The sequence below is a fragment of the Sander vitreus genome, chromosome 8 (assembly GCF_031162955.1).
Source record: "Sander vitreus isolate 19-12246 chromosome 8, sanVit1, whole genome shotgun sequence".
Classification (NCBI taxonomy): Eukaryota; Metazoa; Chordata; class Actinopteri; order Perciformes; family Percidae; genus Sander; species Sander vitreus.
This window is the reverse complement of record NC_135862.1, coordinates 26338028-26354602: the sequence shown is the minus strand read 5'-3', so window position 1 is coordinate 26354602 and position 16575 is coordinate 26338028. Positions and strand designations below refer to the sequence as shown.

The window sequence follows — 16575 nt, the reverse complement described above, 5'->3', positions numbered from 1 at the left end:
TTTCTAGTCTTAACGACTAATCAAAGCGCTTTAACATAGTACAGGAACCATTCACCATGCACACACATTCATACACTGTGGCTGAGGCTGCTGTACAAGGTGCCACCTGTTCATCAGATAAACATTCACAGACATTCACACTCCGATGGCGCAGCATCGGGAGCAATTCGGGATTCAGTGTCTTGCTCAAGGACACTTCGACATAGGACTGCAGGGCCAGGGATCGAACCGCCAACCTTCCGACCGTTCTTACCACCTGAGCCACCCCATAACTCTGGGACTTTAAAGCTTCCGAAGAGCCACACAGGTGATTTCAGTTGTTCTGGCCAATTAGACCTCTGCTAAGGTTGAAGGTGGGCTGGAGTTCGATGGGAATTTGATACGTCACAAATTTCACCTACCAATAAGAATAATAAAGGTGTCATTTGTCCTGCCCTCACAGGTGCAAAAAAGCTACCAAGAGGCTCTGGGAGATGTCAATCAATCAGTCTATACACACCCACACAATCAGCCAGATTAACCGAAAACACCTGCGTGGGTGTCCAGGGCCTTTAAGTATCGCAGGTTGGATTCTAACCCGGGCCACTGCAAAGGACTCAGCCTACATGGGGCGCACACTCTACCGGGTGAGCTAGAGGCCACCCCAACTCTGCGACTTAGTGGTCATTAACTTGCTGAATCCCATAACTCTCACCACGGTTATATACAAATTCATTACCACAAAATGTAAAAAATACACTGCTTCATCCAATGACTTTGAGTTACTTTTCTTTCCCAGGACAAAAGAGCCCAGAGAGAGTCTGGTGTAGAGACAGGACAGTGCGCTTAGGCAGGTGACATTCATAGAAGCAAAAGGACAAGCAAAGGGGTGTCGTGCTGACCGCCACACTAGGTTGTATGGGTTCAATGTGGATATGGTGCGAGAGTTGCAGTGCATTACGTTGCCCATTATTAGCTACATGTATCTCAGCGATGGAAATGTACCAGATAAAAAAAATGATATTTGAGTAATTTACTGTCATTCTAGACTGGTTCGGTTCTAAAATGTTAAAATGGGTAATTTATTTTCATGGAGCTACACTTATTTCAATGCTTTTCTAAACAGTGTCTTCATTTTCTTTTCCTGGCTGAAGTTAATGTGAGTAAAAATGCATTTGTACCGCTTCCACTTGTGTTGTATGCATGCTCATATATATTTATGTTGCGTACATATCCAGAACACTTTTCCTTGTATGTCTTTATGAATCCAGTTGTCTGGGATGGATGTTTGAAGACTGTTCACTTGATTTCCACCTGAAAGAGAAACCAGAAAGAAGTACTGTAACTCTGATGAACCAACATTGCATGTAATGTTGCATACATTACACCAAAACTCTTAAATGTCTGATACAGTATGTGTTGGAAATTCTTTTATTAAGTCTAACCCCATGCCGGGTTAGCTCAGTTGGTAGAGCAGGTGCATATACAATATATATTTTATTTATTCCTCGACGCAGAAGGTCCAGGGTTCGAGTCCGACCTATGACAATTTCCTGCATGTCTTCCCCCTCTCTCATCTAGCACTCCTATCCATTATTACAATTATCAAAAAAAAAATTAAAATAAATAAGGAATAACCCCCATGTGACCTGGCTTTATTAAAGGGGCGATAGAATGCAAAACCGATTCTACCTTGTCATAGTTGAATAACGACAGTTCGGTGGGTAAATAGGACCTACATAGAACCTCAACATTCCATTGACACCTCTTTCCTCTGCAAATCTCACAATTTGAAACTGCCTCTGAAAACGGGCGAATCTCAACTAACCACCGAGTTGACGTCAAAATCGGTGGCTCCTCCTCATTTGGCTCTAGTCTCTATCTTTGTCACGCCCAAACATTTACATAGGCTACACCGCTGATCTGAGATCAGGTAGTCTTCTGAATAGGTCGCGCAGATCTCAGAAATTGTATACATTGTTCATTTGCTATTTTACCACTAAATTCACTTCTGAGACTTTTTTATGCGAGAAATCAACTATGTAGAGGTCAAATATGGGCAGTTTTACGAAAATTGATGGCTAATTGCAAATTGTGTCCGACTGCATGTCGGAGTTCAGCGGCCGGTGCTGCCTGGGTTGCTGCCTCACCGCCCAGCCTGCCCTCCTTCACAGACCACGGCCTGCTGTGAGGTAGATGGAGCTCCGTCACGGCTGGCAGCCCACAGCACTCCATACCCGCGCAAAGTCACCGTTTCTGGGTTAATGGACTACCAAATGCCACTGCCCTGACAGAGCTCCAGGGCCTGCAGCTCCCCTCTTCCTACTAAATGGCCGGTGTGTGCGAGTGAGAGCGCGGTCAGCGAGCTTGTTACGCCCGCAATCTCTTACCACAGGTTCCAGTTAATCTTATAATGGATATGTGTGTTGAGTTATTTAAACAAACGATCGGGGAAATAAACGCCTCTTGTCTGCGAGTCTCATTGATAGAGCCTGCGGCTGGATGGAGCTCTATCAATGAGAGCTAGCTAGCCTGCTCTTAGACCTCTGAAATTCACAAAAATGCATGAAATTGAAATCGGACACCATTGTTAGCTTTATAAGACCTTGGAGTAGCTGTAATATAAGTGGCGTGACGAAATTCAAACTGTAACTATACTCTAGTTATGCCGAAAGTGAAGCTAACTAGCCGCGATCTGTACACATAGGATTGAAGGGACACTAGCAGCTAACGAAACGCCTAATTTTCACAAAAATGCATTAAATTGAAATCAGACACCATTGTTAGCTTTATAAGACCTTGGGGTAGCTGTAATATAAGTGGCGTGACAAAATTCAAACTGTAAATATACTCTAGTTATGCCAAAAGTGAAGCTAACTAGCCGCGATCTGTACACATAGGATTTAAGGGACAGTAGCAGCTAACGAAACCCCTAATTTGCACAAAAATGCATTAAATTGAAATCAGACACCATTGTTAGCTTTATAAGACCTTGGGGTAGCTGTAATATAAGTGGCATGACGAAATTCAAACTGTAAATATACTCTAGTTATGCCGGCAGCTGGCCAGCTCCACGGAGCCCCGAGCCCCGGTAGTCCAGTAACCGAGGAAACGGTGACTTTCACTGGGTATGGAGGTTGCCACTTTCTCATCAGACTGTGTGGAGCTCCTAAAGTCCGACACGTCTTACCAAATTTGCAATTAGCCATAAATTTTCATAAAACGGCCCATATTTGAGCTTTATATAGTTGATTTCTTGCATAAGAAAGTCTCAGAAGTGAATTTAATAAATAAATAGCAGATAAACAATGTATAACTTTGTAATGTCTGAAATATGAGACCTGCTGTCTAGTCTCCAATGAATGTGATTTACTCAAACCAATCAGCGCGCAGCTCATCTAAATATTCATGAGCATACCATATTTGGAAGAAAAGCTCTTGTTCCAAATAGGGCCATAAAATACCCTATATAATCATTCTATCACCCCTTTAAGATGCTTAGGAGCTGAAGCCTTTTTATTTGCTAGAGTGATTAGTGACTTAGTGCCTGGTCAACAATAGTTATTTACACCTCTAAAAAGGACGCTTATCTGTGTTGCCAGATCTTGTGATAGTTTGTTGCTGAGACCGAAACAGGTCTTGAACATTTTTTACTGATTTGTCCGACTGAAAAATGTTTTTTAGTGTGAAATGTGGATCCAGCATTGTACTCTAGTGACAATGGGACACGAGAATCCGTCATAATCGGTTTTCACGTTCCCTTCTCCCATTGGAATCAATACACTCAGGACCTGCTGCTAGTCTCCTAAAGAGGCGCGACAGTGGCGAAGCCCACATGACAGATACAAGGAATGACTGAGTTGTACCAACTCCCGTCTTTATGCTAAACTAGGCTAACCATGTCCTGACTCCAGCGTTGTACTTAACACAGACATGAGTCCGAGCCTCAATCTGCTCATCCCACTTTTAAAAAGAGATCAAATAAGCTTATTTCCCAAAATGCGCTGCCTTTTGCTGACTGCTGAGGCTATGCAATTAAATTGGGTGGTGGGGAGGCCGCAGGGGGAGTCAAAAAAAAAAAAAAAACCTCAGCGGCCTGTGGCCTGGAGAAACGCAACCCGACGTCACGCTGCGGTGGCCAATCATGTCTATCGCTGCAACAAGAAAGTTTTAAGACACTATGAGGGTACAAACACAAGCACAAGCACTGAACTGCCCATGAGTTTGTGTAACAACTGAATGTCTGCTAAACAACAACTCACCTTAGCTGTTGTTTTTCCGGTCGCCATCTTATTTCGCAAGTCAGAAATAGTCGAGGGAGGAGAGTAAAGATGGAAAGCTCCTAAAGCTCAGTTCCATATAAATGCACGGATAATTTATTGTTTTTGTCATTAGTGAAAAACAATATTGACCTTGTAGTTGAAAAAGGAGCCTCATATAAGAATGACATTTCCTCCTATGGAGTCCGTTCATTCACATTCGGAGATCGACTCTTTTTGACGGGGAAAAGGGTGGATAGCGTAAACAACAACTGCTAACGTGAGTTGCTTAAAACCTTTTTTAGTAAACTCTGGGTACACAAACAATGTTCTCAATGCTGGAGTTCATGTGTAGAGCCCCTGGTGATACTTGGAGCAAAGTTTCATGTTGTGTCGAGCCCTCTTAGTGTTTTAAAAATAGCGATTTTGATGCTATCATAAAAGTGCCCCTAGCTCTCCCATTCAAAAGGCCATTTGACTGAAAAACGTAAATACGGTAATACTTAAAATTGGCGTTTCTGTCCTAATTATGCTTTTAAACGAAAGTTTGACTCGGGTACATTCACAAAAAGACCCTAGGTTGCATTTTGGCGAGAGTTACGCTTTAAGGTGTGCGCCCCTCAATGTTATGTAACTAAAGTTTTCGGGGGGGGCTACAGTGCTCCTAGTAACAAAAGTTACCCTGGAGCCCTGCTTTGATATGTTTTCCAGATGCTAATGGTTCATAAAGATAATGTATATTGTACCTTGTATCACTGCCGATGACCTGCTGTCTCTTCCTCCATTCTCTCCTCATCCTGCTCAACATCCTGCTCCATCCTCTCCTCCACTCCGGCCTCCTCCCTCTCCTCCTCCTCCTCCTCCTCAGCTCTCCTCTCTACCTCCCCGGCTGCTGGAGCGCAGCTTTGTCGCCCTCGCTGCCTCTGGATACACCGCACCTTGCTGACAAGGCCTTTTCTCTTCTGCCCAAAAAATGAGTGCTGAGTCATGGTCATGGCTGGACTGGGGGATGGGGACATGGTGGGACATGAAGAAGAAGGGGAGGAAGGCTTGAACCTTGACAGACTGCTCTGGGTTGGTGTTGGCGCTGGGGAGGGAGGAGCTGCTGTAGACAGAGCTTGGCTGGCAGATGTAGATGTTATGGCTGCAGAGGGCTGTGTGTGTGAGACTGAGTAGGCACAGGGGGTCTGGGAAGGGTGACTGTTTGTTGCCCCCTCCAGGTCTGGATATGGGGAATAGGTGGAGAATGCACAGACTGTGGATGAATCTGGAGCTGTAGAGCAGTCAGCTGCTTCACTGTCAGCAGGACCTTTGGGAGGAGAGTCTACGGAAACATAAGATAATAATAAAAACACATATTTTGTACAGTTGTTGTACACCTGTGACACATGTACCCAAGTAATATTCATGAGAACATCTTCTATATCTTCCATCTTGTTTTTGTGTTTTCTCCTACCAGGGCCACTGCTGGTTCGGGACTCATCGGTCATTGGTGGCTCTGCCTCCTCTTGGATCGTTGGTACCGATGCTAGTAAACCTGGCGCACACACACACACACTGAAATAATTCTCCTACCTGAAATAGCCTGAAAAGTAAAGTCAATGCGGAAGTGCCTTAAACCTGCATTATTGCCCAATTCCCAACAGGGGGCAACTTCACTGGCTCCAAAAAGAAGTTTTCATAGAAGACTATGGGGAAATGACCCTCAGTAAACATTTTCCTAAGGGACTGTTTGGTTATTTATGTAAGGGGTCACCGGGGGAGTTTTGGGACCTTTAGGCTAAAAAGACTTGACCCTCCCCTCGCCAGTAATAATTTTTCTATGACCCTCCAAAAATGATTTGAAAAAGAGGCATGACCCTCCCCTTATCTGCTAGTTTGCGCTTAGCAAAGCTGTACAGATGCCATTTGATTTTTTACAGCCATGACATACACGAGTTAACCTCTGCTTTCTCATCTTACACATCACACTGTTACGGTGTGGTGGCCATTTCAGTAGATTTACTCACCAACATAGTTGTGGAAACACAATAAGCATGGAAACTAAATGCACACTTCCTGTATTACTGCATTACTTCAAATACTAAGTTACTCTTCTAGTAAACTAGTATTCACATGAAATAAAACAATAAAACATTGAGACCATTCAGCAAAGGACACTGGGAAATAACAAATTTAACACTGGTTGCTATGGACTCGTCACCAGGCTTCCTCAGTCATTGTATATTTTAGCACATAGGTAAACCTGCCGAAGCTGAACATTATAGTCCAAAACATATATGTTTATTTTTAAAGCCGACATTACATTGTAACAATTTAACAATTCGCTCTTATCCAATGTCCAATATCCTTGTCCAATCGCGACACGGCTGTCTTGGAACGCAATAGACAGACGGTGGCGGAATGCCCCGACACTTAAATTCAACTAAAATGTAACAGTTAACAATCAGTGTTGGACCTCCAGTCTGTTGAGACGCCTCTCCAAACGCAGAAACGAAGCGCAGTCACACCATAAAACCTTAAGACACGTTGAGAAAAAAGATCCGTATTTTGCCGTAATCCAATGACACGGGGGAAAAAAAGTAATCTACGGCGATCAGTAGATTCACAAAAAAGGGTCACGGTGTATCCAGCAAGGCCTATACGAGCGTCACATTCACCAGCCAGCTCCAAACAGGTGAACGAGGCCTCTCCACTTCGCCGTTTAAACAAAGTGGAATAAACGTATAAAAGTCCAAATCTACACAAAACCCGCAATCAATTAGTAAGCTGACATCACATTTATATACATGCCATTTAGGAAACCTTTATTGCAAGGTTGGCACGGTAAGATGTCCAGACTAGTGCAACAGTAATTTTCGTTTTTTTTGCGACCTGCTGCTCCCATCGTCAGCCAGGTAATATGTTTTTTTTACTAAAGCAGTATATGAAATCTGATGTATTACCTACCACCATTTAGTTGTTTTGTGTTATTTAAGATATTTATAAAATATCTGGTCATGCCAGATGTAATTATTCCACTCATTTTTTTTAAACAATGCAATTACCCGTTTCAGCCACCAGGGGGGCAGTGCTCCCCAGCAAACTCATGGGTCAGACCCATCTGGTAGCGAAGGAAGGCCGAGACTAAGAGCTATATGAAAAAATATGTACCAAACAAGCCACTTTGAAATTTTGCTGTTTTCATGAATACAAAAGTTGGGGGGTGTGGCTACACGCCGACCTGTCAGTCATTATAGAGGCTTAGCAATGTGTAGCCTGGCCCTGTGGACATTAAAATAGCCGTGAACTTGTTTTTAGGAGCCGTCTGATATTTCGTCTTATACTATGACGCTGTCACTGTGTTTTTCACTTCAAAGTTAATTGGAACATTTTGGTTGCGGAAAAATGTCTTTTTTTTGGGGGGAGGGAGACATATGAAGACATGTAAGGGGAGAGAGAGGGGAAATGACATGCAGCAAAGGGCGGAGCCGAACCCGCGGCCGCTGTGTCGAGGAGTAAACCTCTACATATGTGCGCCCGCTCTACCAACTGAGCTAATCCGGCCAGGTGGAAAAATGTCTTAGCTGGTGTTAGGTGGTATCTTGAAAGAAAGTCTATTGATATCAACCAGCTCTATGTACTGCCGTACATGCAAATGAACAGCACCAGTACCCGGAGGTCAGCATTTACCCGCCGGCAAAACACCGCTCCATGACTTGCGTCAGAAGGGTTGAAAATTGGCGACTTTTCCCTCTTTAGCTTTTAGCTTAGCGCAGCACACAACACTGGCTTAGCCACATTATCCTTCCCAGCTCTGCCCTTTTGTCCAAATATAGTCACTTCTGGCTAAAACAAAAAACAAAAAACAAAAACAAGAACCCCTTCCTCAATTGCACTTGGTTAATTTTGAGAAACTCAAACGTTTGAAGTACCTTCTACCATCTCATGGCTCTTATTGTGGCATTGCAGACAATGCTGAAAATAATAATAATGAAATCAAATCGTGACACCCCTAAAATAAATAAATAAAAAAAATATATATACACACACACATATATATATATATATATATATACATACATATATATATATATATATATATATATCATACATATACATATATATATATATATATATATATATATATATATATGTATATACTATATATATATTTATATCATATATATATACATATATATATATATATATATATATATATATATATATATATATACATACACATATATATATATATATATCATACATATACATATATATATATATATACATATATATACATACATACATACATACATATATATATATATATATATACATACATACATACATACATACATACATACATACATACATACATACATACATATATACATATATATATATATATATATATATATATATATATATATATATATATATATATATATATATATATATATATATATATATATCTACACACATACACACACACGTGTATGTATGTTACAAGTTAGTCTTGTTAGTTGACTTACTGAGTCCTCTGTAATGGGAGAGTTGCTGGTAAACTTGTTTCATTCTCTCAATGTTGAGCCTGCTGCCCTCTGCGTGGTTGATCATAGGTTTGGGGTAATCCACTCCCACCACACATTTGGCTGCCTTCTGGACCGACTCTGGGGCATTCCATGGTTCATAAATGTACCGGTTTGGATAGTCCTTCAAGATGGGGATGTAACGCCTGCAGGAAATTTCAAAAGAAACGTTCAAAATCATTTGAACTTAAATCCTTTCTGCTGCTAAAATTTAAATGCATAGTCAGTCCCAGAGTTTGCAGAGATATAATATGGAAAATGTTGTGCTATGGTAGGAGATACTGTATGAGCACCAATATAATGTCTACCTGATGTAGTCTCCTGATGGGTCAGTTCTCCTCCCAAAGCCAACAGGACAGTAGCAGTGGAAGAACTGCTGGAAGAAGGCACTGCACGACAACCACATCCAGCTTCCAGCATTTACACTCCAGTCTGCATCCAGCAGCAGCTCCTCAAACACCTGCAGGAACACACATTTTACATTTCATATTTATCGGTTCTACAGTGAACATAGCACAAAAAGACAATGATGCTGCCAAACTAGACAGGCCGTGCGTTTACATGCAGTTTAAAAGCCTGATTTTTAGATTTTTATATATATATATATATATATATATATGTATGTTCAGGCACTAGCCCGGTTTCTCAAACACCATGCTTACTCTGGCTACAATTGGCTAACAGACCTAGATAACTCTTTTAATAACCGTATTCGTGCATGTATACACCTTAAGCTCGGGTTACACTTCTGCACATGCTCCATAGGTTATAACTGCCCCTCCCCACTCTGCTGCAGTGGTTTTTTTGACCCAGAAATAGAAGAGAGCATTTGGAAGCAACGGTGCCATACAAACAACAGCAACAACACAAGCTTTAAACCATTTAACCCACTGAGGACTACTATCAAGAAGAGCCATTTCTGGGACTGCAGAATGATCTCATGAAGTGGCGTATGTATGACACGCCCAATCATATGCCATGATTTGCGTGTTATAAAGAGGCATACTCGCTATTTCGCGTTTGGCTTTAGGAAAGTGGCGTGTATGAAAAAGGAAAGTCATGATGTCACGTTGGGGACTGGAAAGTCGTCCATGTTCTCCCCGCTTCCAAGTTGCTGTGATTTTGTCAACCGGAAGAAAAAGCCTTGTTCCGACCAAGGTTTCGACCAGTTGTACGTTGGCAGAGCACCACCTGCTGTACCCCAAACAGAGTTACTCCAGTCACTCTTCCCTATTCTTCCCCGCTCATGTATATGGGGAGAACTGGCATAACCCGGTTATTCACTTTTGAGTGCAAAAGCTAACTAGGTTTACATGTTCTCCACCTCTCAGATACCAGGTTTGGGTTTGACTCCTTAATTAAACACGTTTCTGTCCTACCTTCATGCCACTCTCCCAACTGATCCACAGATCTCCCCTGGTGAGGAAACAGGCGACGGCATGCCGGGCCAGGTGGTGGATCCAGCCCTCCTGTCTCAGCTGGGTCATTATGGCGTCAATCCAGGGAAAACCAGTCCGACCCTCAGCCCACTTGGCTAATGCCTCTGGGTTCTGGTCCCATGGGATCTGGAAACAAACATATGACACAGGCGAGAGATATTAGCTATATACTTTTCATTCTCTTTACAAGAGGAGACACATCCTTTTCATCTCTGCTTTTTAACTTTGTACCAAACATGTATATGTGAGATGAGCCGTTTTAACAAGGTCTTCCTTGCGATCTTAGGCCTTTCAAATGCTTTCCAGAAGCTTTGCAATCTAGCTTCCTAGAATTCCAAAAAGATAAATCCACAACCGAACAAGAAGGCTGTCAGTGCCGCTACGCGTGGGTTGCTTCTCCCAATGTCTTTCAAATTTTCTATCATGAAATAGCGAGTAAAATAAAGGCTTTTTAAGTCATTTTGAAGAAGAGTGCCTTGGATTTTTTCTTTTTCTCTACATTCAATTGAATTCCCGACCCCAAAGAGCACCTTCAAGCACTTGACTGAACGTCCTGAGCACCCTGGACTTTTTTGTCTTTCCAAGGTATTTATTTATCTTTTCATATGAAAGGTAGTGTTTTACTATAAGCCCTGGCCATCTTGAATCCCAGAATGCAGTGGGGTGAACGCGTCAACCAATCAGAGGCTGTCTTCCTGACTATATTCTTCTTCTTTGGTATTTAACGGCAGCCGACGCTGTTAATTTCCTGACTGTATTACTTTGCTGCTACTTACACTAAAAGTGGAACAAACAAGCCAAAATAATCATATAACAGCGTAAATGTAATGAATAAGATTGTAGTAGATTGTCATTTGCACATTTGGATAGTACTGTAGGAGGTGTAACAATTGTTGCATTTATGTGACATCCCTGCAGCATACATATATGTTTTATCACTTCCCGTTTGGACTACTGCAATGGAGTCCTGTCTGGGGTCCCCAGCAAAACCCTGGACAGGCTCCAGTATGTCCAAAACTCTGCCGCCAGGGTCCTCATCCACACCAAGACCTGGCAGCACATCACCCCAACCCTCATCCACCTTCAATGGCTCCCAATCGAGTCCCGCATCACATATAAAATCCTCCTTCTCACCTACAAATCCCTCCATGCCCCGGCCCCACAGTACCTCTCCAACCTCCTCCATCCATACACCCCACCCCGAAACCTCCGGTCCTTAGATGCTGGCCTGCTCTCCATTCCCTACACCAGACTCTGTACCTTCAGAGACAGAGCCTTTAGTGTTGCAGCCCCATCCCTCTGGAACACCCTCCCTGCAGATATCCGAAATGCTACATCCCTGGACATGTTTAGAAAAACTACTCACACGCCACCTGTTCACCACAGCCTACAACCTCACTTAGCTAAACTTAGTCACCGTCATTTCTGTAAAGTGTCCTTGGGTTATATGAAAAGGCGCTATATAAATAAAAGTTATTATTATTATATCCTCAGGTTGTCCTGAAAACTATGATGTCCATAACTGGATTGTGCATTACGAGGTTGAGGTTCTAAAAGGATTATTACACACAAGGAAACCAGGCGACCCAAAGATTGGAAAAAATGGCTTAGGCCCCAGAGGGTTAAGGTTGAACCTCTGTGGTGCAAAGACCCACCTGAACACAGATGGGGTTTCCCTCCATGCGGTCAAAGTTTGGGTTGTTGGTGGCAGCTGTGTAAAAGAATTCCCTCCATAACAGCTGGCCGAACAGGGACAGAGGAGGACTGCAATGCTTACGGAGCTGACGGAGAGGGACAGAGAGAAAGAACAGAGGAGACAGAAGACAATTAAAAAGTGGTGATTCCACATTTGATGAAACAATGAACTATCATAATTGACAGAGAACAGAGCAAACGGGCACCAGTGTGTGTTTGTGTAGCCTAAACGGATGTCTCTCTGGTAGAGCGAAAGGTGTCCACAATACCTTCATGTAGAGCTCTCTGAGGTTGTAGTACAAAACCCTACAGGACAGACAGCCAAAGCGCAGGTAGGGGCTGAGGCCAGTGGGACTGGCATACAGAGAGCACGTATTGACACGAGGGTGCTCAAAGTTGGCCACCCACACCTATGCAGACAGACACAATCAATACAAGTGATCACCTAAGAAACTGTCATCTAAAAAAGAATAGAAAAAAGAAATTCACTCATAATGTTGCGGTCTCAGTGTTAGTGCTGTGGAAATGTACATTATTCTTAATTTACCATATATTCTACTTTGGGGGCAGGTATTTTCATCGATTCAAGGTTTTTTTTAACCAAACATTAACAAATTGGCTTTATTTGTTCCTGCTGTTTTCTACTGTTTTTTTGAGATTTTGTCGTTATTTTAATACAGGTTATTATCCAAGATTTTAACGGGATGTCATCCCATCCCTGAATGCCGACAAGTGTGCCAACAAACTCAACCAGAAACAAAACCAACGAATAGGGTCGTAGGTGGCCACCACAACTTAGCAGTAAATACCAAAAACAAACTCATTATGGTTACTCACCTTTTTGTCCAGATGTTTGTTGAGTCTGTCCAAGGCCTCTGTCTCTCCTCCCCGCCACATAGCTGGAGGCAAACCTACTGTCCTGAAACCTGGACACATATTTACATGGAGACAAGATCATAAATAAAAGCAGCTATTGTCTAACTCAGGGGTCGTCAACGTCTTTTAGGCCAGGGACCCCATAGCTGAAAGAGAGACGGAGCAGGGACCCCCTACCGCATATTAGGGCTGTGTATTGGCAAGAATCTGGAGATACAATACGTATCAAGATACATGGGTCACGATCCAATATATTGCAATATATTTCGATACTGTGCATAAGGGGATATATTGGGATTTTTTTTTAAGTATTATTTTAGAAAAACTAATATTTAAGACATGATGTTCATAAAAGTCTAAGAAGTTTAGAAGTTTGCTCCGTCTCAGGGCTGTGTCAAACTCATTTTCACTAAAGGACCACACTGGAAAAAGAGAATCACATCAAGGGTCAGACATTTAAGTTTATGCTTTTGTTTCATTGAAAAGTAAAATATCTTTGACTTAATATGACGGTTGTGGTGCAATTTTATTCAACGCTGTACTTTATATACTATTATTACGGCATGTTGCTTTTTTTCCCCTACATTTTAGTAGGTTTTTTTTGGTCATTTTTGTTGTTTCATCCGACTTTATGTGGCTTTCTCAGATTTCTTTTTTTCCACGTTTTAAAAAATGTGTATTTTTTTTCAAAAAAAAGTTTTTAGGCGTTTTGGTGCATTTTTGTCGACATAAAGCCCTACAAAAGTCAGCAAAAAAAGTTCCTTAGCCATCATAGAATTTAGCAAATCAAGCAAAACAATGAAGTTTCACAGCCTGAATATGAAATCTCTCTGTTTCTGGGGGAATTTCTGAGTCTCGAAGTCAGCAGATCTGCCAAATTTGGCTATGAATGTCACGTAACTGTACTGTTTAAAAGAACATTTTCCGGTGCTGTTGGTTTGGCGCACAAGTAGGCGGGCCAAAATCTATTTTGAATCTAAACTGCTATACGGGCCGGATCTAAATCTGCAAGGGGCCGGTTTCGGTCTCGAGTTTGACACATGTGAGCTAAGGGGTCCTTGGCCTAAATAAAGTTGAAGATTCCTGATCTAACTAACCGAACCTTACCCAAGTGCAAACTGTTCAGAATCCGAACACAAAAAAAAACCTTTATTGCCACAGTAAGTCAGACTTGGGTGATTGGTGCATACATACCCAAACAAATGTTAATACAAAATAAACAATAAATACAAAATAGCTGTTAAGTATGAGAAAAAAAGGAGGCTGAATGGGTTGAGTGTTACTGCATGAAGGAAATATTACGATAAATTCCATTTAATGATAAATGCTATTTAAATTTGACTATTAACAACTGTACGTCTGATAAGGTATGACTACCAGTAATTAATACATCTAAATCATCACATCCTGTCTTCTAGTTGTCCCTCAGTATCCCAAGAGAACAACAAAATGTAAAAAGGTCCATTTTGCAGTGCTCATCAGTCTAGTAATGTAATAAAAATCATCCTGAATACCTAGTTCTTCCAGTGAAGGTATACTGTATAGCTGGTCATGGTTATCGGCTATTTCAGTGCGACAATTTTCCATCTGCTGCTGGGTGATGGGAGGCAGAGGTCTCCTGGGCAATTCCAGTCTGCTCACAATGGTCTGAAACCGCTTGAATGTCAGAGGAGGACTGTTGTTGTTTGCCTCTATTATCCTGTGACCGATACAGAAAAGACACTGAAAAATACAATATACATACAAAACATATACAACATTTTACTACAGTATATTAAAATGGTAAAAGCTGGAGTTCCGCCTTAATATGACGGTTGTGGTGCAATTTTATTCAACGCTGTACTTTATATACTATTTAAACGATTAGCATTAGCTTTAAGCCAACAAGACTACGTCAAAATGGCACCTTGAGTCTAAAATGCTCATTACACAGACTGCACATTACTCAAGTGATTGATGGACAAAACAACAAAGTGTGGTAAAGTCCTGAGCTTTGTGTAATGTGTTAACTAAAATGAAAAAGGGCTTCTCTTTTTATGAACATCAAAGTGCTCATTAGCCATGTTTCCATCCGATTGTCAAGCGAATTTTAAGCGAACTTTTAAAATGCCGCAGAAAAGAAAAAGAAAATCCGATCTAGAAGCGTCCCCATCAACTGTTTAGAGCGAATAAACCTGACTACGCAAAGCGTAGTTTCTTCACAAGTTGACGTTAGGCATAGTTGCAGATTGCAAACCGGCTTGCTAAATCAAAGAGTTTAGAAGCTAAGAGAGGTAGCATTTGTACAAGTTGGCCACCTGTGCGGAATACAGGGTTGTGGCAGAGACATTTAGTGTCAGCAAGACAACCGTAAGCACACCGCTGTGTCTACGTGGTGTGCAGGGCCATACGGTTCAAGCTGTTGAACCAATTCGTCAATATACCCGACGTGGCTGAGGCACAGGCTAAAGCGCACCGCAACTCCGCTACGCACCTTGTGCCAGAAGTGTACGCCGCACTGGATGGGACCCATTTCCCGATCCTTCCCCCATCCGATGGATACCTGGACTATAGTCATGTGAGTTACATGTTCGCTATGTCACAACTTATTCGGCAAAGCTGTTTCCATCTCCAATTTTGCGCATTAACTCTTTTTTCAAAAAAAGGCAAAAAACCACCTCAAGCGAGCGTAAAAACTTCTTTGCGAATTTGAGGACGTTTTTTTCAGAATTTTGCTGTTTTCCATCAACATTTTCTAAATGCGCACAAAAATAGGTTGATGGAAACACGACTACTGTTGTCTTGTTATGTACCGTCATGCATTGGATTGTACTGTCTACTATTACCAAGTGATTGATATTTAATGTACAGTATATGTTTGCATGCAGCTGTTGGCAGCACTTTTTGCCCAAGGCAAATGTCCTTCGGGCCAATAAGTTTATCTTATCTTACTCCTGCTCTTAACTCATTCTGCCACCTGCAGCCAGCACATGGACAGGACAGGGGCGTGACATGCAGTAACATGAGATGACCACTGGAGGGCTCTCTAATACATGTGATGCTTTCAGAAAGGGATTAAGAAGGTTGAGATTTTGTTCACCCTCTTCTTGGATGTTGTGGACTACTGGTGATTTTCTAAACGACTAAAAACTCTAAAACAAACAGCTGACATTGTTCTCGGTGTACACAGAGTACTTCCAACGGTTGTACTGAAACTTGAAACATGGCACTTCATCCTCTTGCTTACTAAAGGGGCTGCTGTACAAGAGTGGACTGCTGATGTTGGGAAAGTTTTCTGTACAAGGGAAATAAATGGAACCTGTTGCACTTTATTAAACCTGTCATTAAGCATTTGCCTCTGTGTCAAAGTAATAGATAAATAGTTCAAATAGATAGTTAAAAGTAGGGCTGGGTACCGAATTGAATACGTTATAGGCACCGACCGAATTGCCTCTAAAGTATCGAGTATCGAAAAATACCTCGTCATTCAATACCCAATTTCTATGCCTCAGGAGTTAATCTCATCAGTGTCAGTGAGCCAATCAGCATGCGGCATGCTTCTACCAAGATCTAGTAATGTCTGTGATTGGCTGTCTAATGTTACACGTCGTAGAGACACGCAGGAAAAACTCTACGTTACACAGAGACGGCTCACATAGTAGGAGCTGAAAAAAATTTTTAATAAAAAGATTTGTGCCATAACATGTACCGTTCAGGAACCGGTATCGAAGTCACAGTATTGGTATCACATGTTTTTGAACGATACCCAGCCCTAGT

The 16575-nt window shown here is 41.8% G+C and overlaps 1 protein-coding gene across 3 annotated transcripts in view; it reads right to left on the bottom strand.

Moving 5' to 3' along the window:
* Window positions 1-988: 988 nt before the first annotated feature.
* Window positions 989-16575, bottom strand: part of cry2 (cryptochrome circadian regulator 2) — a 24435-nt gene continuing 8848 nt past the window's right edge. For 2 of the 3 annotated variants that reach the window (XM_078257677.1, XM_078257679.1), the window contains 10 exons: window positions 14334-14518; window positions 12781-12869; window positions 12213-12353; window positions 11904-12029; window positions 10189-10374; window positions 9118-9269; window positions 8753-8955; window positions 5695-5775; window positions 4985-5562; window positions 989-1293 (listed from right to left, as the gene is read on the bottom strand). In XM_078257677.1, coding sequence (XP_078113803.1) covers window positions 4991-5562; window positions 5695-5775; window positions 8753-8955; window positions 9118-9269; window positions 10189-10374; window positions 11904-12029; window positions 12213-12353; window positions 12781-12869; window positions 14334-14518 — 1735 coding nt within the window. In that variant the 3' untranslated portion in view covers window positions 989-1293; window positions 4985-4990. The remainder of the gene's footprint in view (window positions 1294-4984; window positions 5563-5694; window positions 5776-8752; window positions 8956-9117; window positions 9270-10188; window positions 10375-11903; window positions 12030-12212; window positions 12354-12780; window positions 12870-14333; window positions 14519-16575) is intronic. The other variant, XM_078257678.1, reaches the window with a different exon arrangement.